General features: G+C 44.8%; 2 protein-coding genes, 1 long non-coding RNA gene and 1 pseudogene across 3 annotated transcripts; 1 reads left to right on the top strand and 3 right to left on the bottom strand.

Annotated features, from left to right (window-relative positions):
- Window positions 1–4,011: 4,011 nt before the first annotated feature.
- Window positions 4,012–25,466, top strand: LOC135544279 (uncharacterized). Its single transcript, XR_010456322.1, has 3 exons — window positions 4,012–4,184; window positions 5,894–6,010; window positions 23,372–25,466. It is a non-coding gene; the product is annotated as an uncharacterized LOC135544279 (long non-coding RNA).
- On the bottom strand, window positions 6,002–9,315 carry LOC135544278 (leucine-rich repeat transmembrane protein FLRT1-like). The gene has a single exon (XM_064971766.1). It carries the CDS (start codon window positions 9,255–9,257, stop codon window positions 7,164–7,166), a length of 2,094 nt encoding a protein of 697 aa, XP_064827838.1. The 5' UTR covers window positions 9,258–9,315; the 3' UTR covers window positions 6,002–7,163.
- LOC135543686 (dentin sialophosphoprotein-like) lies at window positions 16,002–20,939 on the bottom strand (annotated as a pseudogene).
- On the bottom strand, window positions 21,502–23,275 carry LOC135543687 (dentin sialophosphoprotein-like; the record flags this gene model as incomplete). The annotated part of the gene is given in 6 exon segments (XM_064971056.1): window positions 21,502–21,586; window positions 21,622–21,687; window positions 21,689–21,952; window positions 21,954–22,249; window positions 22,281–23,141; window positions 23,267–23,275. Coding segments are annotated over 6 exon segments (1,581 nt in total), but the record flags the coding sequence as incomplete, so codon positions are not given.
- Window positions 25,467–25,676: the final 210 nt, after the last annotated feature.

The raw sequence follows: 25,676 nt of genomic DNA on the forward strand, positions 1-25,676 counted from the left end.
CAAAATGACTTTCTATCATTGGATTTCAACTAGCAGCCTTTGGAATCAGAAGCATCAACAACTTGTTTTAGATTTTCTATCCTAAACCTTAACCCTTACCTTAACCATTTTGAGCCTAACCTTAAGATTTCTGAGTTAATGCCTAACCTTAAGATTTCTGAACTTAACCCTAACCTTCAAAATTAGGAGTTAATGCCTAAACTTAACCTTAAACAGCTTGAAATGTTATGTTTGCAACAACTTGTAAATTTGATGTTTGAAAATCATGGATGAATGTTTAATTCTGACGCAAAGCTGTGAAAGCTAGTTGATTGTGTATGTGTGCCATTCAGAGGGTGAATGGGCAAGACAAAAGATGTAAGTGCCTTTGAACAGGAAATGGTAGTAGGTGCCAGGCGCACTGGTTAGAGTGTGTCAAGAACTGCCACGCTGCTGGGTTTTTCACATTCAACCGTTTCCCGTGTGTATCAAGAATGGTTAACCACCCAAAGGACATCCAGCCAACTTGACACAACCGTGGGAAGCATTGGAGTCGACATGGGCCAGCATCCCTGTGCAACACTTTAGACAGCTTATAGAGTCCATGATCCCGACGAATTGAGGCTGTTCTGAGGGCAAAAGGGGGTGCAACTCAATATTAGGATCGTGTTCCTAATGTTTTGTACACTCAGTGCATATCCTGATACCTAGTCACTTTAACCTGCCTTGTTCATGTCTATCTCAAATACCCCGTACCCCTGCACATTAATCTTGTACTGGTACTCCCTGTATATAGCTCCATATTCACCAATTTGTAAGTCGCTCTGGATAAGAGCGTCTGCCAAATGACTTAAATGTAAATGTAATGTAAATGATCTGGTACTCCCTGTATATAGCTCCATATTCACCAATTTGTAAGTCGCTCTGGATAAGAGCGTCTGCCAAATGACTTAAATGTAAATGTAATGTAAATGATCTGGTACTCCCTGTATATAGTTCCACATTGATCTGGTACTCGTACTCCCTGTATATAGCTCCACAATAATCTGGTACTCCCTGTATATAGCTCCACATTGATCTGGTACTGGTACTCCCTGTATATAGCTCCACATTGATCTGGTACTGGTACTGGTACTCCCTGTATATAGCTCCATGTATTTTATTCCTCTTGTGTTGCTATTTTTATTTATATTATTATTTCGGGAAGGGCTCATAAGCAAACATTTCACAAGTCTACACCCATTGTTTTCGGCACATGTGACAAATACAATTTAATTAGATGTGCTTAGGCAGTAACAATGAGCTGTCTGTCACGATCGTCGTCAAGGAAATGACCGGACCAAGGTGCAGCGTGGTAAGCGTAAATTAATTTATTTTAAATGTCGCCAACAAAACAATAAACAACTAAACTCACGTGAAGCTCTGTAAGGCTATACAACCCACCAACAAAGACAACAACCCACAAATGAGAAAAGTAAAAAAGGTTGCCTAAGTATGTTTCCCAATCAGAAAAAAAAAAGAACCAGAAAGCATAGACTTTCCCACCCGAGTCACACCCTGACCAAACAAACATAGAGAATAAAAGGATCTCTACAGTCAGGGCGTGACACTGTCTAAACCAGCGTGCAGTCAGAGCAGGCCACAGCCGTCCCTTTCCATTGAGTCAGTCCCCATGCAGACTGCTTGCTTAGGTCGGGTGACCCTCAACCCGCCTTAGACACCAACACAGCTGATTACACACTTATTATTACAATTGCATTTGATGCAGTTGAGAACTTGTACCTGCGCTTCATTTCTCCTAATTTGACTTCTTTACATCAAATCGTTTGTCCTGTATCTAAGAATCAAGCAAAATTGTATGTCTTAATTCACGATCACAATCGCAATATGATTTGGAACGTAATTAGACACTGGATTCCGTTACTTTTCCAGAGCAATGGCTTGAAGGCAGGTCCGTTGGGCTTTGCTCGGAATAAAATTGGATTGACTGATTGATTCATGTATGTCAAATGAAGGACACACACACAGACAGACAAAGAGAAATTCCACACAGAGCGAGAGAGGGAAAGAGGAGGGGAATCACAGATGGATGGATGAAGCAGAGGCAGTGGATGGGGTGGTTGGGTATAGAAAGAGACAGAGACAAATGGAGTGTGTGAGACAGGGGGAAAGAAGTGAGACGCATGCCTACTGACCTCCCCCTACTCTCAGCTAATCCATACAGAAGAGGGGAGGAGGTGGAGGGTTGTTTGTGTCACTCCCAATAAAGATAGGAAATACAGTGACATTGGCTCGCCCCTGTCTCACCCCCCCCCACCCCTCCAACCTTTTGACATGCTTCTATTTAATATGGTGCCCTGGAAATCCTATAAAAGACATGAGGCCTGGAGCACTTAGGCTGTCCTCTAGAGGAGGGGTGGATGGGGGACACAACATAACTCCTGTACAAATTACTGTTTCCTTGGGCCTGCATGTCTCTGTATATTTGCCCAACTTGTTTCCCTTTGCAGTCAGGATTGTTCAATGGACTAAAACCACAGTAATGCATACCACTAATGTGTACACCTCTGCCTCAGACTATCAAATCCAAAATGGTTCCTTCCTCTTTCAGACCAGCTAGGCAGACAACTAGAGGAAAGAAACAGCTGCCTTAAAACATAAACAACATTTATTTTCCCAACTAAATGAGTTCATCGGAAGGTTCCTACTGTTCTTAGCTGCTTATTGTCCCAGTAGACAAATTCCTGTGTTACTCATAGTCAGCCAGCACTGCTGTGATAATGTCTCTTCAGTATTAGTGCATCCAGCAGCCATGGACATAGTTTAAAGACGCTCATGAACAGGCCAGTATGAATGTGAGAGCAGGTTAATGCTGGCCCATCTGTTCTAGGAGCTGCTTGTTTCTGAACAGGGGAGGAAATAAAGAACAGCAAGAGAAGACAATGAGTGTAATGGTAATCATTGTAGGTCTATCAGCTGTGTAGATGTGTGTGTGTGTGTGTGTGTGTGTGTGTGTGTGTGTGTGTGTGTGTGTGTGTGTGTGTGTGTGTATTTGCCTGTGGGATATGACGGGGCCAAAGCAGTGGAAATCAATACATCTGTACCACAGCCAACAAGCTGCTTGGCTTGGGTTTAGACCCCTGTGTGCTAGGACACAACTTTAACAAGGAACAGGTACACTCAAACAGACACAAACACACTAATGCTAGACAGACAGACTGAAACACACACAGTAACACACACACTCACTCACACAAATACATGGACTCCACACACACACAAATAAATGGACTCCACAAGGCTTTGCACATTTCCCCTTTAATCACATTGAAAAGAGACATCTTTTATACAAAATAGTTCATTTTTTCTCAGTATAACACAGAGTCCAACAAAGGAAGAGAGAGCGATGTTTCAACAGCAGCAACTTACAAAAAACACAGGAACAGTATGGAGGGGTAGACAAAAAAATAACATTAAAATGATTTTTAAAGCATAAAACCACAGACCATTTCCTTGAATTTCGTGTGTTATGCCGTGTTCATGTTATGTTGGAAACTCGGGACCTTAGAATTAAAATGAACGTAAGTTATTTGCGTAGAACTTCCTGTTGGTTGATTCTGTATCATCTTTCTACAATGAATAAGCAAGTCGGAAATCTCAAGAGTTCCCAAATTTCCGACATGATGTGAAAGTGGCACAAGTTGGCGCCTGAAACCTGGATCCACACAGCATACCAAAGGCTTCCAACTCTTGTGTGGGTTGGGTGATGGGCACTCTACTAAGAGAAGGGGCATGAAGAGGGCACACTGAATGTGGATGGGAATGTGCAATAATTGATGATAATGATAATAATGATGAGCACCATTTCACCCAGAAAGCTTTAGAAAGTGTGCTGGGTGACGGATCCCCAGCTGAACCCTGTTTTCGCTCTCTGTTATTGTGCAGCTAGCATCGATCTGAGCACAGAGAGGAGTGTTTTATTTTTTTTAGAAACACAGACTATGCAAACAGGGCCTTTGGTGGAGCCAGGGCAGTCGCAACAGGGAAGGGAAGACATCTGTGTTAATGGGCTGCAGGTGGAACAACTGCTGGTCGGAGTCGGCAGGAGCCACACAATCTGACACACAAACAAACACCAATGGCTGGTCGAGTCGACAGAGAAGTAAAATCGGCAGATGGTCTAAAAAAAATGAAACAAAATTACCGTAAGTGCTCCCTGCGATGACTGTGATGCACACAAACTGCATACTTACTATGGTACTCTCTCTCCCCCTCTCTCTCTCTCTCTCTCTCTCTCTCTCCCCTCTCTCTCCCTCTCTCTCTCTCTCTCTCTCTCTCTCTCCCCCTCTCTCTCCCTCTCTCTCTCTCTCCCTCTCCCTCCCTCTCTCTCTCTCTCTCTCTCCCCCTTTCTCTCAAACATAAACATCTAGGCATGCAAGCTCAACTTGAAACAATAATTAAAAATATATATATATTATCACATAGGTGCAGTGAAATTTGGTGTTTTACAGGGTCAGCCATAGTAAAGGGTTAAGTGCCTTGCTCATTTTTCACCTTGATGGCTCATTTGAACCAGCGACCTCGCGGTAACTGGTGCAACCCACTAAGCACTATGCTACCTGCCGTAATAGCTGCATACCAAATAAATACACTATGTTTTATAGGAGAGAGAGGGAGTTACAGTAAAACATGCAGGCCTGGTTTCTGTATGTAAGCTGGTTACCTGTGATATGATTCTTACCCTCACTAACCCCTATGTGTGGTTACTTAAAAAAATAAAATATATATATTTAAACAGTTATTTGTGCTCTTACATATGGTGAAATGGCGACATTGTTGCTGTAATGTGATAGATTATACTGTATTATTACCACTCGCTGAGAATTGATTTCTAAAGGTGTACACTCAATAGGGACCCTACCACAAAAAATGTGCACACTTTTAAAAGACTCAGTATTTAGTTTTTCCTGTCGAGACAGGTGTGGATGGTATCTCAAAGTGGAAATTAGTGGATGTCATGGTAACAGCATAAGATGAATAAACTAAAAAATGTAAAAATTATATTTATCATTATTTTCTAAAATAAAAACCTGCCACCAACAGCATCATTTGTTCCAGTTTCACATGTTGTATTCAAAATAAAATAAAATGAATGCTCCTTTGACATATTGTTTGACAGTTAACCTACTAGGAAATCCTAACAGACAAAACAGCCAAGGAATCACGATTTGTTTCCCCCATGGAAACAGTAAAGTGATAAACAAGCAATGGAGAATATTAAAGCAATGTGGAGTAGCAGGCTATGACAAACAGGTTTATGCACGGGTTAACTCCGTCGTTCCAGAGCCATCATTTCTGTGTTGTCTTCTGTCGCTCTCTTTTCCTCTGTGTCTCTCTAGGTCTCCCTGTCTGTCATTATCCCCTCATTCACTGCCTGTTATGTAGCTGTAAGTGCTGATTCATTTACATTTGTAGTGCTGCTGGGTGTAGGGGAAGTGGACTGAGTAGCAGAGTTGGGCTCAAATCGAAATGAAGGCAGTCAATTCAAGAAGTAAACTAAAATTACAATCAAATAATCTAAATAAGGGCATTTATTTTCAATGACTTCTCAAAAAACTGAAAAGCTATTTATTTCAAGAGTTTTAAATTCAAATCACTTCCTGAATTGACTGCCTTCAATTCGAATTGAGCCCAACCCAGCTGAGCAGAGGATTATCATCAGTGCCCACACAAAGGAAAATAGAACTCACCCCATTGTCGCCTCACCCCACCTCCTCGGATCCTCGACCTACTCACTCCCTCCCACAGTGCAGGTCCACAGTGTTACGGTTTGATAATCTACCTGATATCCTCTAGCTGTTTTACATAGTAATTTTCTGGTTCACACTTACAAGACTGCTGTGTCTATCCACAGGATGCTCCACAGAAGTCCTCTGTCCTGTTGGGAATCGGCCCACTAGTGAACAACTACAAAGCCATCTAGTACCAAGCAGAGGCCCCCCTTCTCACCAGAACACCACCACCTTCTAAGGTAACTTGATAACTACACAGAGGGAGAAATGGAGGGTTGACTCTTAAGTCTCAAAGTAGTGATTTGTCAGTCTTGGCAGGGTACTCTGTTATTAACCAAGTCTTGTAAACTGATAATGTCTCTTTTGCTTCAGATAGTGTTCATTGAAGAGGTGTACATAACATAAACATTCACGCTGGTGCAGTCAAGAGAATTCTAATCTTCAGAGTTTTTATTTATTTCTTAAATCTTCTTCTTGCTCAAAAATGACCTACAACAAATCCATCATCCCCATCAAGGGAGACATTAGAGTAATTTCCCCATCAAAAATGTCAAGGCCCAGCTCCAAAAAACGGGACTGGTCAAAGCACCAGCTTAGTGGATGTCTATCTAAGTAAAGTATCTACAAGCCTGGGCTGCATTGAATTCAATGCATTGTTCCGTTATAGAATTTAGCCAGAGTCATCAAGGATATCTTCAGGGACAGCCACCCCTGGGCCCCGACAAGACCCTCACCCTGTGGAACCACTGGATCAGACTACAACTAGTCTGCTTTAAGACAAGCGGTTATGTGGGCCGTTTGAAAAATATCCCTTCACAGCTTTAAAGAGCCCTGTCTTCAGGTAACTGATAGGACAAAATGGGCACATCAGGATAGTTGAGGCATTTAAACGGATGAGCCAAGAGGGCAAAATATGGCCAGTGGGCAAGGGATGCATATCAGTCTGTCTCTCTGACCCTTTCTGGACTTTTTAACCTTACAGCTTTGTTAGTGTGACGTTCCCATACATATGCCCTGAAATGGAACTGTACTGTATGTGAAAATATCTTGCCGTTTCAACACAGCACATTATTTTACTCTGTCTCACTGAGAGAGGAAGCAGTGATGAACAAGTACACTGACCATTACTAACGGTGTGAAGAAGCAGTCCGTATCAACACCTGTAATGGGACGTTCGTTAGTCCCTGCTGCTGTGTACCAGTAGCAGTTTCCTGCAGGCATCCCAACCAATTCATCAAATAGTGTCAGTGCAGTAAACAGCAGGGTTAGCTGGAATGGGAGACTAGAAGAGGAAGGCACAAAAGGGGGTGCTTCAGAAGAACCCATGCGGACAAAAAAAAAACTGTGCATCTATACAGTACACCTAGAACAGTGTGGAACTGGCCAGGACTATCACGTGTAACAGTAGTCTATATCTGGGATCCCTCCTTCTCTATAGCCACGGTTGGTGCCATACCCTGCATTGGACACTTGGTGGGCACCTTTGTAGAGGCCGGTGCCATTGGAGGGGAATATAGTGTGGATGATGTAATCCTCCCGGAGGGGCATGGGTTGCAGCGGCTGGTGGGTAACCATGGGTGTCATCTGGAACCCTGGGCCTCGGATCTCCAGGATGGTGGTGTCCTTCTTTGTGCCTGACTCAATGTAGTCATCGTATTGCTTGCTCTTTCTGGAGCTGCCACGGCTGTATTGATCACGAGAAGACAGGCGTCCGGCCCGATGCCTGTACCAGCAAAAGACGGCAACTATGAGTGCCAGAGAGACGATGGCCGTAGCTCCTCCAATGATCCCAGCCAGAGGTAGAGTAGCCATGTGTTCAGGGTCCTGGTTGTCCTCCTGGCCCACATCTGGCTGACTGGGGTCTGACGTCTCAGCTTTAGTGCACACTGGAGCTTCATCTGAGTCAGTGTTTCCACCTGCCATGACTCCTCTACCCCCGGAGCTGGCCGCCAGGGGCACCATGCAGATGATGTAGCTGGAGTGGGGGTGCAGGGAAGTGAGCAGGTACTCTCTGCGGTCTCCTCTCACCAGGGTCTCTGTGATGGAGCCCATGGCAGCGCTGGTTCCCAGCCGCAGCCAACTGAGTCTGAAGGAAGAGGTGGGCTGGGCCACGCTCCAGGTGACACGGATGCTGTCGGGGGCCAAGGGCTTGACATTCAGGGCCAGGCTCTTACCTACTCCACTGCTGCCCAGTGTGTAGTCTAGACCTGAGTCTGGTAGCCCCAGGCCGGGCCGCTTGGAGCGCAGGGTGAAAAGGGAGCCCTGTGGAGGGGCGAGGGTGGTGGCGCTAGCATCAACCTGTCCTACGTCTGCTCCACCCCCTCTGTCTCTGGTCTCACTTCCTGTGGCCCCGACCCCAGCCCCGACAGCCACTATGCCTGGGACTTCACACTCCTCCATCTGACTGGTCAGGTCCTTAAGGGCCATGTCTCGTACCTTGTCAGGCCCCTGGCAGGTGAGGCCCCTCACCGTGATGGAGTTACCCCTAGCATGAAGCCAGTCATGTAACCAGCGCAGGTTACAGCCACAGTGCCAGGGATTCCCCCGCACCAGCAGTTGTCCCAGGTTGTCCAGGTCTTTGAATAGGCCCCGAGGCAGGGTGGTCAGGTTGTTGCCAGACAGGTCCAGTCTTTGGAGCCTCCTCATGCCATCCAGGGAGCCACGGGGAATGTGGATCAGAGCGTTGTCCTGCAGAGAGAGACGCTGCAGGTGGGTACTGGGCAGGTTGAGTGGCGGGGTCAGGAGGGAGTTACGCACCAATGAAAGCTCTGTCAGGTTGGAGAGGCGGGAGAAGGTGTCATCTGCGATGCGCTGGTTGGCCAGGAGGTTCCCGTCCAGAACGAGGCGTCGCAGGGAGGAGAGGCCACGGAAGGCGTGGGTGGGGATGGTGGAGATGCGGTTGTCGTCCAGCCTCAGTTCCTCCAGAGAGGCCGGGAGCCCAGAGGGGATGCTGGACAGGTGGTTACGTGACAGGAAAAGCAGGCGCAGCCGTGGGTTGTCAACGAAGGCCTGGTCCTCGATGCTGACGGTGGAGACAGAGTTGTCGTCCAGGTGCAGCTTCTCCAGTAGAGGCATGCGGGCCAGGGTGGCGCGGGGAAGCGTACGGATGTTGTTGTCCTGCAGGTGCAGCTCCCGGAGGGAAGGGGGCAGGTGCATGGGGAAGTCATCCAGCTCGTTATCATACAAGTAGACCACTCGGATGGTGAGTTGACGCTCTAGGGAGGTGGGGAGCCCGGCGTTGTCTATGTGGTTGTTCTGAAGGTAGAGCACAGTGGCAGAGGGGGGCAGAGGGGGGATAGAGCTCAGGCCACGGTCGTTGCAGTAGATGAAGTCCTCGTCACATCGGCAGACAGAGGGGCACACTGGGTCTCCCTCCTCGTCGTACCCTGTGGCTGCAGCAATCTCCAGCACCTCGGACAACAGAGTCAGGCAGAGCATGAGCAGGAACAGCCAATCACGCAGCTCGACCACTCCCTCAGACGCCATGGTGCTGATGACGAACGTCCCTTCCTCTCGATCTCAACTTCCTGGATCCTTGAATCCTAAGGATAAGCTCAAACCAGGCCGGCTCCTTCAGCCCTAGATAGACTGAAAAGGATACAGGTTTTAGTTAACAATTCGCTCAAGTGACCAGATCACTGAGGTTTAATTGAAATTCCCAAATCACTGACATGCCAGAATACAACAAGCTTGACAATGTACCCTTATTTCATTATGCCTAAACCATATCCCACAAATTATACATGGTCACATGGAAATTGAACCGCTACAGTATACTAATCCCTCTAAGGGTCTATATCTCGACTTCAATCCCCTTGTCATGGTGAAGTGGCAGTAATCTGCTTCCAGCAGGAGTTGGAGGAAAGGAGAGGATTTTTCTTCAAATCAATTTCAGTAAAATAAACCGTGGCCAAACCTGTTTGAAAATATTAAACATAATTAAATATATCAAATCATTTTTTTGTCAAACAGTGTTCCTAGAGGGAAATTACTATTCCAAAAATACAGTTTTTCCAGACCATATGGTCTGTCCACTGAAAGAATCCAAAAACTAGGGCCTAATATTTCTGGTCTGACCACATGTTTGGTGAAATCTCCTGGCCCTATAACAGTGTATTAGAGTATTTATTTAAATTCTCCCAAATACTAAGCATATTAGGTATACAGTACATCCCACTCTTTCTGCATTCACTACGGAATATTGATAAACTAAGCTATGAGTGTGCATATGTGCATATGTGTGTATATGCATGAGCATATGGTATGTATGTGTGTATATATTCTGTGAGTGAACTATATGTGTGTGTGTGGCAGAATAGAGTGAGGGATTGAGTGTGGGTTTTTTTGTCTGTTTTTTTAGTCTGAGCAGCTGTGCAAAGAAGTCCGTCAAACAGAGGGGAGTATTTGGGTCAGTTCCTTCAAAGGCAAGATAGAAGGAGAGTGAGATCGATGTGGTGGAGAGACTGGGAGGGATTAGAGGAACATATGGAGTTGTGATTGGGTGGATTAACAAAGAATGGCACATAGATAGATCTTAAACACTTTCTACAGTTACTTTAGTTTCTCCCTCCCATGGTTACTCATTTGGCTTACACTAGCAGGGCTGGTCTAATTCACAGACATTATGACATCAATTACAGTGCCTTCAGAAAGTATTCATACCCCTTGATTTATTCAAAAGAAAAATTGTGTTACAGCCTGAATTTGAAATTGATTCAATATATTTTTTTTCTCAGCCATTTACACACACTACCCCATAATTAGAAAGTGAAAGCTTGTTTTTAGACATTTTTGCAAATGTATTGAAAATGAAATACAGAAATATCTCATTTACATAACTATTCACACCCCTCAGTCAATACATGTTAGTATCACCTTTGGCAGCGATTACAGCTGTGAGTCTTAATGGGTAGACTCTAAGAGCTTTGCACACCTGGATTGTACAATATTTGCACATTATTCTTTTAAAAATTATTCAAGCTCCCTCAAGTTGGTTGTTGATCATTGCTAGACAGCCATTTTCAAGCCAATTTACGTCAAAACTGTAACTAGGCCACATTCACTGTCTTCTTGGTAAGCAACTCCAGTGTAGATTTGTCCTGTTTTAGGTTATTGTCCTGCTGAAAAGTGAATTTGTCTCCCAGTGTCTGGTGTAAAGCAGACTGAACCAGGTTTTCCTCTAGGATTTTGCCTGTGCTTATCTCTATTCTGTTTCTATTCTTTGCTGATTACAAGCATACTCATAACATGATGCAGCCACCACCATGATTGAAAATATGAAGCGTGGTACTCAGTGATGTGTTGTGTTGGATTTGCTCCAAACATAACGCTTTGTATTCAGGACATAAAGTTGATTTATTTGACCATTGTTTTGTACAGTTTTTCTTTAGTGCCTTATTGCAAACAGGATGCATGTTTTGGAATATGTTTTATTCTGTACAGGGTTCCTTCTTTTCACTCTGTCATTTAGGTTAGCACTGTGGAGTAACTACAATGTTGTTGATCCATTCTCAGTTTTCTATCACAGCCATTAAACTCTGTAACTGTTTTAAAGTCACCATTGGCCTCATGGTGAAATCCCTGAGCGGTTTCCTTCCTGACCGGCAACTGAGTTAGGAAGGACAACTGTATCGGTGTAGTGACTGAGTGTATTGATCCACCATCCAAAGTGTAATTAATAACTTCACTATGCTCAAAGGGATATTCAATGTCTGCTTTTTTACCCATCTACCAATAGGTGCCCTTCTTTGCGAGGCATTGGAAAACTTCCCTGGTCTTTGTGGTTGAATCTATGTTTGACTCCTCACTGCTCAACTGAGAGACTTAACAGATAATTGTACTTTATGTGTGGGGTGTAGAGATGTGGTAGTCATTTAAAAATCATGTTAAACAATATTATTGCACACAGAGTGAGTCTATGCAACTTATTATGTGACTTGTTAAATACATTTTTACTCCTGAATTTATTTAGGTTTGCCATAACAAAGGGGTTGAATACTTGTTGACTGAAGACATTTCAGCATTTTATTTTTAATTAATTTGTAAAAATGTCTAAAAACATAATTCCACTGACATTATGGAGTATTGTGTGTAGGCCAGTGACACAACATCTCAATTTAATCAATTTTAAATTCAGGCTGTAACCCAACAAAATGTGAAAAAAGTAAAGGAGTATGAATACTTTCTGAAGGTATTATAGTCTATGCAGATCCATTGAGGGTGTGAGAGTGTGTGTGTGTTTGTGTGTGTGGATGTAATTGTAGAGTACGGTGACAGAAGTATATAGAAGTGTGTGTGCGTGAGTCAGACTGTACAGGTCGCGTGTGTGTCCCCACAAATTGTTGCAGTCAAAGTTGCAGTCATCTGTATTCGGGAGATGTCAGACAATGCGGGGCTGTGTGGAGGGGATGAGGAGGGGGTTGGTGTGGAAATGGTCTGGCCAGACAGACAGTCGCCTAAGGCAGGGAGGGTACAGTACACAAAACAGCCCTACACTTTCCAATACTGGAGCAAGAAGTAGAGGATCAATTTACATAGAGAGATAGAGAGAATGAGAGAGGGGTGGTGGAGAGAGAGAGAGAGAGAAAGAGAGACAGACAGAGAGCCACCGAGAGAGAGAGAGAGAGAGAGAGAGAGAGAGAGAGAGAGAGAGAGAGAGAGAGAGAGAGAGAGAGAGTAGATCTAAAATTACAGCATTGACTGTTGCTACAGTATCTTCACCATGAAATCCACTACAGAAACCGTAACTGGCAGGACTCATATCCACATATTTATTATAAAAGAGGAAAATCCGGGAATGATTACCAAAGCGGGTGCTGGTGTATCGGGGAAATCCACTCTATTGATGGCATGGTAGAGATAACACTGGCACGAAGCTTATCTTACATGCCTATGTCCATGAATGTCATTTGAAATGTAGTGATTGGTGCTTGGGAAGGAGTGATGCAAGCAAGAGATGGCCATGGTGCTGAAGGGGATAAATGAAGGGATCAAAGGATGAATAAATGAAACACAAAAATAGAGGATGAAGAGTCTGAGGATGGAAAAGAAATATATACAAGTAAAAACGATGACCTATTTCCTTTTATTGTGCTAGAATACGGCCATGCTCAATCATTGTTGTTCTATCAACTCTCCAAAATGTTATTTCCGTATATTATTATTTGTATGTATCTCAGTGTACAGTGCATTTGGAAAGAATTCAGACCCTTTGACTTTTTTACATTTTGTTATGTTACAGCCTTATTCTAAAATTAATTTAAAAAATTCTACACACAATACCCCATAATGACAAAGAAAAAACTGTTTTTTTAACAATTTAGCAAATTTATTTTAAAAAATTAAACGAAAATATCACATGTACATACAGTACCAGTCAAAAGTTTGGACACACCTACTCATTCAAGCGTTTTTCTTTATTTTTTTACTATTTTCTACATTGTAGAATAATAGTGAAGACATCAAAACTATGAAATAACACATTTGGAATCATGTAATAAACAAAAAAGTGTTAAACAAATCAAAATATATTTGAAATTTTATATTTTTCAAAGTTGCCACCCTTTGCCTTGATGACAGCTTTGCATACTCTTGGCATTCTCTCAACCAGCTTCACCTGGAAAGGACAGATTTCTACTGGTCTAATGTCCATTGCTCGTGTTTCTTGGCCCAAGCAAGTCTCCTCTTCTTATTGGCGTGCTTTAGTAGTGGTTTCTTTGCAGCAATTCGATCATGAAGGCCTGAATCACACAGTCTCTTCTGAACAGTTGAGATGTGTCTGTTACTTGAACACTCTGAAGTATTTATTTGGGCTGCAATCTGAGGTGCAGTTAACTCTAATTAACTTATCCTCTGCATCAGAGGGAACTCTGGCTCTTCCTTTCCTGTGGCGATCCCCATGAGTTTCATCATAGTGCTTGACGGTTTTTGCGACTGCACACAAAATTCTTGAAATCTTCCGTATTGACTGACCTTCATGTATAAAGGCAAAAATGGACTGTCGTTTCTATTTGCTTATTTGAGCTGTTCTTGCCATAATAATATATATATTTTATATTTTATTTTAATTGAACCTTAATTGAACTAGGCAAGTCAGTTTAGAACAAATTCTTATTTACAATGATGGCCTAGGAACAGTGGGTTAACTGCTTTGTTCAGGGGCAGAATGACAGATTTTTACCTTGTCAGCTCGGGGATTCGGTAAAGATCTGTTGTTCTGCCCCTAAACAAGGCAGTTAACCCACTGTTCCTAGGCCATCATTGTAAATAAGAATTTGTTCTTAGCTGACTTGCCTAGTTCAATTAAGCTTAAATTAAAATGTACAAATAAATAATAATATTATGGCAAGAACACCTCAAATAAGCAAAGAGAAATGACAGTCCATGGACATGGTCTTTTACCAAATAGGGCTATCTTCTGTATACCACCCCTACCTTGTCACAACACAACTGATTGGCTCAAATGCATTAAGAAGGAAAGAAATTCCACAAATTAACTTTTAACAAGGCACACCTGTTAATTGAAATGCATTCCAGGTGACTACATCATGAAGCTGGTTGAGAAAATGCCAAGATTGTAGAATGCTGTCATCAAGGCAAAGGGTGGCTACTTTGAAGAATCTCAAATATAAAATCTATTTTGATTTGTTTCATACGTTTTTGGTTATTACATGATTCCATATGTGTCATTTCATAGTTTTGATGCCTTCACTATTATTCTACAATGTAAAAAAAAGAAGAAAAAAAAGAAAAACCCTTGAAGGAGTAGGTGTGTCCAAACGTTTGACTGGTATTGTAAGTATTCAGACCCTTTACTCAGTAATTTGTTGAATCACCTTTGGCAGCGATGAGAGCCTAGAGTCTTCTTGGGTATGACGCTACAAGCTTGGTACACCTGTATTTGGGGAGTTTCTCCCATTCTTCTCTGCAATTCCCCTCAAGCTCTGTCAGGTTGGATGGGGAGCGTCGCTGCTCTCTTCTCTGTTCGATGGGTTCAAGTCCGGGCTCTGGCTGGGTCACTCAAGGACATTCAGAGACTTGTCCCAAAGCCACTCCTGCCTTGTCTTGGCTGTGTGCTTAGGGTCGTTGTCCTGTTGGAAGGTGAAGATTCACTCCAGTCTGAGGTCCTGAGCACTCTGGAGCAGGTTTTCATCAAGGATCTCTCTGTACTTTGCTCCATTCATCTTTTCGATCTTGACTAGTCTCCCAGTCCTGCCTCTGAAAAACATCCACACAGCATGATGCTGCCACCACCATGCTTCACCGTAGGGATGGTGCCAGGTTTCCTCCAGATGTGACACTTTGCATTCAGGCCAAATAGTTCAATCCTGGCTTCATCAAATCAGAAAATCTTGTTTCTCATGATCTGAGAGTCTTTAGGTGCCTTTTGGCAAACTCCAAGCGGGCTGTCATGTGCCTTTTACTGAGGAGTGGCTTCCGTCTGGCCACTCTACCATAAAGGGCTGATTGGTGGAGTGCTGCAGAGATGGTTGTCCTTATGGAAAGTTCTCCCATCTCCACAGAGGAACTCTGGAGCTCTGTCAGAGTGACCATCGGATTCTTGGTCACCTCCCTGACCAAGGTCCTCCCCCGATTGGATTGCTCAGTCCAACTCTAGGAAAAGTCTTGTTGGTTCCAAACTTCTTCCATTTAAGAATGATGGAGGTCACTGTGTTCTTGTGGACCTTCAATGCTGCAGAAATGTTTTGGTACCCTTCCCCAGATCTGTGCCTTGACACAACCCTGTCTCGGAGCTCAACGTACAATTCCTTTGACCTCATGGCTTCATTTTTGCACCGACATGCATTGTCAACTGTGGGACCTTATATAGACAGGTGTGTGTCTTTCCAAATCATGTCCAAACAATTGCAATTACCACAGGTGGACTCCAATCAAGTTGTAGAAACATCAAGGATGATCAAAAAAAATTGAAAATTCAATCCGTTTTAGAATAAGGCTGGAAAATATAGAAAAAGTCAAGGTGTCTGAATACTTTCTGAATGCACTGTTGGACCATTCTGCAAGACTTTTAATAGTTTAAATACCGTGTCTTTGGCAGTACTGTATATAGTCGTTTCTGTGAGAGAAAAACTATTAGAAGCAGTCCATTGTGCTTGAGTCAGCAGAGTGCAATCAGTGAGCTTCATTGCTTGCCTGGAACAGACCCTAGGCCTCTTCAAAGTCATTAGCTCTGAACTGATGTTACCGCTACTAAATCTGAATCAGCTGCCTTCAAAATGTCCAGTCGGGTACAAACCAACCTAATGCTGCAAAACACATGATTGTATTAAAAACAATTAAACAAATTATTAATGGCTTAAAAGATAATAATCATCAATTTATAAATAATGAGATTAACATATTACCTAATCCACTCAATCTATAAATTCAAAGCAGATGCTTTAATCAAAGTAACGTACAAACAGTACTGTTACCATATTGTACATTTAATCTGAAAACTCCATTAGGGCCGTATCCTAAAATGAGATGCACGCATCATAATGTAAACTTTAACTCAAATCTCAGAGGGACATCTATACATGATTTCTGTGAATGTTTCAGTAACAGCCGTGAATGTTAAATTAGAAGGTTACCCATGAGCCATTGAGGTTAAGTGCCTTGATATGAGCACTACATCACTATGACATGTTACTCCTGGGATTTGAGACAGCATCCGTCTTGTCGCTAGTCCATTTTCCTACCCACTCTGCTGCTGCCGCTGTTACTACTGTTACTGCTGCTGTTACTACTGTTGCTGTTACTACTGTTGCTGCTGCTGTTACTACTGTTGCTGTTACTACTGTCGCTGCTGCTGTTACTACTGTCACTGTTGCTTCTGTTATTACTGTTGCTGCTGCTGTTACTACTGTTGCTGTTACTACTGTCGCTGCTGCTGTTACTACTGTCGCTGTTGCTTCTGTTATTACTGTTGCTGCTGCTGCTGTTACTACTGTCGCTGCTGCTAAAACTACTGTCGCTGTTGCTTCTGTTATTACTGTTGCTGCTGCTGTTACTACTGTCGCTGTTGCTTCTGTTATTACTGTTGCTGCTGCTGTTACTACTGTCGCTGCTGCTTCTGTTATTACTGTTGCTGCTGCTGTTACTACTGTCGCTGCTGCTGCTGTTACTACTGTTGTTGCTGCTGCTGCTGTTACTACTGTCGCTGCTGCTAAAACTACTGTCGCTGTTGCTTCTGTTATTACTGTTGCTGCTGCTGTTACTACTGTCGCTGTTGCTTCTGTTATTACTGTTGCTGCTGCTGTTACTACTGTCGCTGTTGCTTCTGTTATTACTGTTGCTGCTGCTGTTACTACTGTCCCTGCTGCTGCTGCTACTACTGTTGCTGTTACTACTGTTACTACTGTCGCTGCTGTACTACTGTTGTCGCTGCTGCTGCTGTTACTACTGTCGCTGCTGCTGCTGTTTCTACTGTTATGGATGCTCCTGTTACTACTATTGCTGCTGTAACTACTGTTGCTGCTGCTGCTGCACTACTGTTGCTGCTGCTGTCACTACTGTTGCTGCTGCTGCTGTCACTAAGGTTGCTGCTGCTGCTGTTACTACTGTCGCTGCTGCTGTTACTACTGTTGCTGCTGCTGCTGTTATTACTGTTGATGCTGCTGCTGTTACTACTGTTACTGCTGCTGTTACTACTGTTACTGCTGCTGTTACTACTGTCGCTGCAGCTGCTGTTACTGCTGTTACTACTGTTGCTGTTACTACTGTTGCTGTTACTACTGTTACTACTGTTGCTGTTACTACTGTTACTACTGTTGCTGTTACTACTGTTACTACTGTCGCTGCAGCTGCTGCTGTTACTACTGTTGCTGCTGCTGCTGTTACTGCTGTTGCTGCTTTTACTACTGTTGCTGCTGCTGTTACTACTGTGGCTGCTGCTGCTGTTACTGCTGTTGCTGCATTTACTACTGTCGATGCTACTGCTGTTATTACTGTTGCTGCTGCTGTTACTACTGTTGCTGCTGCTGCTATTACTACTGTTGCTGTTGCTGCTTTTACTACTGTTGCTGCTGCTGCTGTTACTACTGTTGCTGCTGTTACTGCTGTTGCTACTGCTGCTGTTACTGCTGTTATTGCTGCTACTGCTCTTACTACTGTCGCTGCTGCAGCTGTTACTACTGTTGCTGCTGCTGCTGTTACTACTGTCGCTGCTGCTGCTGTTACTACTGTTGCTGCTGTCACTACTGTTGCTGCTGCTGTTACTACTGTTGCTGCTGTTACTACTGTCGCTGCTGCTGTTACTACTGTTGCTGCTGCTGCTGTTACTACTGTCGCTGCTGCTGTTACTACTGTTGCTGCTGCTGCTGTAACTACTGTCACTGCTGCTGCTGCAATGCTGTCGCTGCGGCTGCTGTTACTACTGTTGCTGCTGTCACTACTGTTGCTGCTGCTGTTACTACTGTTGCTGCTGTTACTACTGTCGCTGCTGCTGTTACTACTGTCGCTGTTGCTTCTGTTATTACTGTTGCTGCTGCTGTTACTACTGTCGCTGTTGCTTCTGTTATTACTGTTGCTGCTGCTGTTACTACTGTCGCTGTTACTACTGTAACTGCTGTCACTGCTGCTGCTGTACTACTGTTGTTGCTGCTGCTGCTGCTGTTACTACGGTCGCTGTTGCTTCTGTTATTACTGTTGCTGCTGCTGTTACTACTGTCGCTGTTGCTTCTGTTATTACTGTTGCTGCTGCTGTTACGACTGTCCCTGCTGCTGCTGCTACTACTGTTGCTGTTACTACTGTTACTACTGTCGCTGCTGTACTACTGATGTCGCTGCTGCTGCTGCTGTTACTACTGTCGCTGCTGCTGTTACTACTGTTGCGGATGCTGCTGTAACTACTGTTGCTGCTGCTGCTGCACTACTGTTGCTGCTGCTGTCACTACTGTTGCTGCTGCTGCTGCTGTCACTAAGGTTGCTGCTGCTGCTGTTACTACTGTCGCTGCTGCTGTTACTACTGTTGCTGCTGCTGCTGTTACTACTGTCGCTGTTGCCACTACTGTTGCTGCTGCTGCTGTTACTACTGTCGCTGCTGCTGCAGTTACTACAGTCGCTGTTGTCACTACTGTTGCTGCTGCTGCTGTTACTACTGTCACTGCTGCTGCCACTGCTGTTTGCTGCTGCTGCTGTTACTACTGCTGCTGCTGCTGCTGTTACTACTGTCGCTGCTGCTGCTGTTACTACTGTCGCTGCTGCTGCTGTTACTACTGCCGCTGCTGCTGCTGTTACTACTGTCGCTGCTGCTGCTGTTACTACTGTTGCTGCTGCTGCTGTTACTACTGTCGCTGCTGCTGCTGTTACTACTGCCGCTGCTGCTGCTGTTACTACTGCCGCTGCTGCTGCTGTTATTACTGTCGCTGCTGCTGCTGTTACTGCTGTTACTACTGTTGCTGTTACTACTGTTGCTGTTACTACTGTTACTACTGTTGCTGTTACTACTGTTACTACTGTTGCTGTTACTACTGTTACTACTGTTGCTGCAGCTGCTGCTGTTACTACTGTCGCTGCTGCTGCTGTTACTACTGTTGCGGATGCTGCTGTAACTACTGTTGCTGCTGCTGCACTACTGTTGCTGCTGCTGTCACTACTGTTGCTGCTGCTGCTGCTGTCACTAAGGTTGCTGCTGTTGCTGTTACTACTGTTGCTGTTACTACTGTTACTACTGTTGCTGTTACTACTGTTACTACTGTTGCTGTTACTACTGTTACTACTGTTGCTGCAGCTGCTGCTGTTACTACTGTTGCTGCTGCTGCTGTTACTACTGTTGCTGCTTTTACTACTGTTGCTGCTGCTACTGTTACTAATGTTGCTGCTGCTGTTACTACTGTGGCTGCTGCTGCTGTTACTACTGTTGCTGCTGTCACTACTGTTGCTGCTGTCACTACTGTTGCTGCTGCTGTTACTACTGTTGCTGCTGTTACTACTGTCGCTGCTGCTGTTACTACTGTTGCTGCTGCTACTGTCACTACTGTCGCTGCTGCTGCTGTTACTACTGTTGCTGCTGTCACTACTGTTGCTGCTGCTGTTACTACTGTTGCTGCTGTTACTACTGTCGCTGCTGCTGTTACTACTGTTGCTGCTGCTGCTGTTACTACTGTCGCTGCTGCTGTTACTACTGTTGCTGCTGCTGCTGTAACTACTGTCACTGCTGCTGCTGCAATGCTGTCGCTGCGGCTGCTGTTACTACTGTTGCTGCTGTCACTACTGTTGCTGCTGCTGTTACTACTGTTGCTGCTGTTACTACTGTCGCTGCTGCTGTTACTACTGTCGCTGTTGCTTCTGTTATTACTGTTGCTGCTGCTGTTACTACTGTCGCTGTTGCTTCTGTTATTACTGTTGCTGCTGCTGTTACTACTGTCGCTGTTACTACTGTAACTGCTGTCACTGCTGCTGCTGTACTACTGTTGTTGCTGCTGCTGCTGCTGTTACTACTGTCACTGCTGCTGCTGCTGTTACTACGGTCGCTGTTGCTTCTGTTATTACTGTTGCTGCTGCTGTTACTACTGTCACTGTTGCTTCTGTTATTACTGTTGCTGCTGCTGTTACGACTGTCCCTGCTGCTGCTGCTACTACTGTTGCTGTTACTACTGTTACTACTGTCGCTGCTGTACTACTGATGTCGCTGCTGCTGCTGCTGTTACTACTGTCGCTGCTGCTGCTGTTACTACTGTTGCGGATGCTGCTGTAACTACTGTTGCTGCTGCTGTCACTACTGTTGCTGCTGCTGCTGTCACTAAGGTTGCTGCTGCTGCTGTTACTACTGTCGCTGCTGCTGTTACTACTGTTGCTGCTGCTGCTGTTACTACTGTCGCTGTTGCTACTACTGTTGCTGCTGCTGCTGTTACTACTGTCACTGCTGCTGTTACTACTGTTGCTGCTGCTGCTGTTACTACTGTCGCTGTTGTCACTACTGTTGCTGCTGCTGCTGTGTTACTACTGTCACTGCTGCTGCCACAGCTGTTTGCTGCTGCTGCTGTTACTACTGCTGCTGCTGTTGTTACTACTGTCGCTGCTGCTGCTGTTACTACTGTCGCTGCTGCTGCTATTACTACTGTCGCTGCTGCTGCTGTTACTACTGTCGCTGCTGCTGCTATTACTACTGTTGCTGCTGCTGTTACTACTGTCGCTGCTGCTGCTATTACTACTGTCGCTGCTGCTGCTGTTACTACTGTCGCTGCTGCTTGTTACTACTGTCGCTGCTGCTGCTGTTACTACTGTCGCTGCTGCTGCTGTTACTACTGTCGCTGCTGCTGCTGTTACTACTGTCGCTGCTGCTGCTGTTACTACTGTTGCTGCTGCTGCTGTTACTACTGTCGCTGCTGCTGCTGTTACTACTGTCGCTGCTGCTGCTGTTACTACTGTCGCTGCTGCTGCTGTTACTACTGTCGCTGCTGCTGCTGTTACTACTGTCACTGCTGCTGTTACTACTGTTGCTGCTGCTGCTGCTACTACTGTCGCTGCTGCTGCTGTTACTACTGTCGCTGCTGCTGTTGTTACTACTGTCGCTGCTGCTGCTGTTACTACTGTCACTGCTGCTGCTGTTACTACTGTCGCTGCTGCTGTTACTACTGTTGCTGCTGCTGCTGTTACTACTGTCACTGCTGCTGTTACTACTGTCGCTGCTGCTGTTACTACTGTCGCTGCTGCTGCTGTTACTACTGTCACTGCTGCTGTTACTACTGTCGCTGCTGCTGCTGTTACTACTGTCGCTGCTGCTGCTGTTACTACTGTCGCTGCTGCTGCTATTACTACTGTTGCTGCTGCTGTTACTACTGTCGCTGCTGCTGCTGTTACTACTGTCGCTGCTGCTGTTTACTACTGTCACTGCTGCTGCTACTACTGTCGCTGCTTGCTGTTACTACTGTCGCTGCTGCTGCTGTTACTACTGTCACTGCTGCTGTTACTACCTGTCGCTGTTGCTGCTGTTACTACTGTCGCTGCTGCTGCTGTTACTACTGTCGCTGCTGCTGTTACTACTGTTGCTGCTGCTGCTGTTATTACTGTTGATGCTGCTGCTGTTACTACTGTCGCTGCTGCTGCTGTTACTACTGTCGCTGCTGCTGCTGTTACTACTGTCGCTGCTGCTGTTACTACTGTCGCTGCTGCTGCTGTTACTACTGTCGCTGCTGCTGCTGTTACTACTGTCGCTGCTGCTGCTATTACTACTGTCTGCTGCTGCTGTTACTACTGTCGCTGCTGCTGCTGCTACTACTGTCACTGCTGCTGTTACTACTGTCGCTGCTGCTGCTGTTACTACTGTCGCTGCTGCTGTTACTACTGTTGCTGCTGCTGCTGCTACTACTGTCACTGCTGCTGTTACTACTGTTGCTGCTGCTGCTGCTACTACTGTCACTGCTGCTGCTGCTACTACTGTCACTGCTGCTGTTACTACTGTCACTGCTGCTGTTACTACTGTCGCTGCTGCTGCTGTTACTACTGTCACTGCTGCTGCTGTTACTACGCTGTTGCTGTTACTACTGTTGCTGCTGCTGCTGCTACGCTGTCACTGCTGCTGTTACTACTGTCGCTGCTGCTGTTACTACTGTTGCTGCTGCTGCTGCTACTACTGTCACTGCTGCTGTTACTACCTTCGCTGCTGCTGCTGTTACTACTGTTGCTGCTGCTGTTACTACTGTTGCTGCTGCTGCTGCTACTACTGTCACTGCTGCTGTTACTACTGTCGCTGCTGCTGTTACTACTGTTGCTGCTGCTGCTGCTACTACTGTCACTGCTGCTGTTACTACCTTCGCTGCTGCTGCTGTTACTACTGTTGCTGCTGCTGCTGTTACTACTGTCACTGCTGCTGCTTCTACTACTGTCACTGCTGCTGTTACTACCTTCGCTGCTGCTGCTGTTACTACTGTTGCTGCTGCTGCTGTTACTACTGTCACTGCTGCTGCTGCTACTACTGTCGCTGCTGCTGTTACTACTGTTGCTGCTGCTGCTGCTACTACTGTCACTGCTGCTGTTACTACCTTCGCTGCTGCTGCTGTTACTACTGTTGCTGCTGCTGCTGCTGCTACTACTGTCGCTGCTGCTGCTGTTACTACTGTCACTGCTGCTGTTACTACTGTCACTGCTGCTGTTACTACCTTCGCTGCTGCTGCTGTTACTACTGTCGCTGCTGCTGTTACTACTGTCGCTGCTGCTGCTGTTACTACTGTCACTGCTGCTGTTACTACCTTCGCTGCTGCTGCTGTTACTACTGTCACTGCTGCTGCTGTTACTACTGTCGCTGCTGCTGCTGTTACTACTGTCACTGCTGCTGTTACTACTGTCCCTGCTGCTGCTGTTACTACTGTCGCTGCTGCTGCTGTTACTACTGCTGCTGCTGCCATATGAATTAATTTGGCTCCGTGTCTCTTCCACAATCCCAGATTAAAAGTAAATCCTCTAAGCATTAACAGAGGAGTCGTGGCCCCCTGCAGCAAAATGCTGTTGCATGGAATGGAGGGCCACTCTGCCACATAAGAGGAGACGATTACCAGATACATCAAATTATATAAAATAGGAATATATGAATGTGAAAATGGGGCGTGTGATTTCTGGGTCTGATGATTTCAGTGAATTCCTGACTGTAATATCTCTAGGTTGGCTGTCAGATTAGATCTGACATGAAAGAGGTGCTACATCATCATGGAAGAGGTGCTACATCATCATGGAAGAGGTGCTACATCATCATGGAAGAGGTGCTACATCATCATGGAAGAGGTGCTACATCATCATGGAAGAGATGCTACATCATCATGGAAGAGGTGCTACATCATCATGGAAGAGGTGCTACATCATCATGGAAGAGGTGCTACATCATCATGGATGCTTTTCCATGTTGGCATTTCACTCTCCCTGTTATTGCATTTCCCAGTCAGTCTGTCAGTACTGTAGTGGATTCACACAGCCTGCTATAGAATTGACTAGCTTACTGCACACACACAATTTTTTGAAAACTCAATATACATGCATTAACCTTTTTTTATACAGTTATGTTACTTGGAAAATACAGGAAAGACTCTAGACTTAAAACTTTAAATTCCCTTTCTTTCTTGCTCTGTTTCTATAACACTATTTCCATCTCAATCACTTCTATTTACCCTATAACTAGCCATGTTGATATTACATCAAAATGGTTCAGGAAATACGGGTGTACATTCTTTACAAGTTGAGTTGGCCCCTACAACACATCCAGTTGAACGAAAGTATAAATTAAAATCAGAGAATACCCATTAATAAATAAAAATCCACATTTAGAATTAAGGACAAGGTTTGTTTAGCTAGCACTGGGTAATTGTTGGATGTGGCAGCATATATATTTTAAATGGATTAGTGTACTTGGAATAGTTTTTTGCTACTGTCACTCTGTTCTTGCTTCTCAGTTAGAGCATGGTGGTGGTTGGGAGTGAAGTTGAAATGGACATGCGAGGCAGAGCCAGCCTGTATCATCTGTTGAGACCATAAGCCACCCACTCCTCCTGCTCACGCTCCCTCCCTCCTCTCTCTGTTGGAATTTTGTGCACATCGTCACATACCCTGGCCGGTATCACAGTTTAGAGATACAATAGGCTTTTCTTTTTGTTGCTGTTATTGTTTGTGTATTGTTGTATTTTACATGTGTGTGACTGTCCTTGTCTATCAGTGGTTTGTTGCTTGTCATGTTTTGTGTTTTTTTGTGGACCTTAGGAAGAGTAGCTGCTGCTTCTGCAAAAGCTAATGCGGATCCTAATAAGCAAACAAATAAATACAAATAGCACAGGAAATGACCTCTCCACCTGCATGCACATTTATATTTGCCTTTGTTTATGTAAGTGTGGGGAGGACTGAATTTGTATTCAGGCCAATATTCTAGTGTGCAATATAATGAGTTAGCTTTGTGTATCACTTCAAATTGAAGACGCCCTCTCTCTTTTTTCTCTTCCTGCCTCTCGGCCTCTCTTCCTTGTCACACTCTCCTCTCCTCTCCTGCACTTGTCCTGCGTGAACAATGAGGCAGCTGATTGAGTCACAATTTCTCCCCTCTGTCTCTCTCTCTCACTCCCTCTCCCCCACACACACATACACAAGCCCTTCCACTCCCTCTGTTGCTTCCCTGTTTCACAACCTCTCTCTCTTCCCCCTCCATCCTCTTCCCTTTCCCTTAAGCTTGCTATTCACTCTGCTTTCTCTCCCTACACTTACACGTATTTCTTTATTTCAAAACATTTCATAATCTTTCCTTCTCTCTTAGTCTTCTTAGTAAGTCTCTCCTTCCCCTCTTCCTTTGATTCGTCCATGTCATCTGTCTCTCTTCCTCTCTCTGCATATTTCTCTGCATCTTTTGGTCTGTGAGCAGTGCACTACTCGCTCCTCTCTTCCTCGCTCTCTTTTTCTCTCTCACTTTTTCTCCTTCTCTCTCTCTCTCTCTCTGGTCTACAGCAGTGATTCTTTAATCCCTTCTTACACGATCTCTTTCTCCTTCAGCTGATGAAAACCTAAAAGAGTAAGAACATGGAAACCCTCCCTATGACAAACCCTCCCAGTAAACAAACGCTGGATAATAACCTTCAGAATCTCGTACAGTCCTATATACTAATTGTTATCGCACCAATGAGGAAATCACAACACAATTCATCCTTCTGTTAGCCGACTACAGGAAGATTTTCTATATAAATGTGTATAAATGTGAATAAAAACACACCTTGTGTTGTAAAAGATACAGATCTGAAGCTGTGAGTCTGTCTCCTCTGGAGTTGTGAGTCTGTCTCCTCTGGAGTTGTGAGTCTGTCTCCTCTGGAGTTGTGAGTCTGTCTCCTCTGGAGCGTGTGGGTCCTGGAGCGTGTGGGTCCTGCAGCATGTGGGTCCTGGAGCGTGTGGGTCCTGCAGTGTGTGGGTCCTGGAGCGTGTGGGTTCTGGAGTGTGTGG

The sequence above is a fragment of the Oncorhynchus masou genome, chromosome 8, assembly GCF_036934945.1.
Source record: "Oncorhynchus masou masou isolate Uvic2021 chromosome 8, UVic_Omas_1.1, whole genome shotgun sequence".
Lineage (NCBI taxonomy): Eukaryota > Metazoa > Chordata > Actinopteri > Salmoniformes > Salmonidae > Oncorhynchus > Oncorhynchus masou.

Bases quoted from the DNA above. Each gene is read 5' to 3' on its own strand.
- LOC135544278 (XM_064971766.1), bottom strand. From the start codon at position 9,257: ATGGCGTCTGAGGGAGTGGTCGAGCTGCGTGATTGGCTGTTCCTGCTC.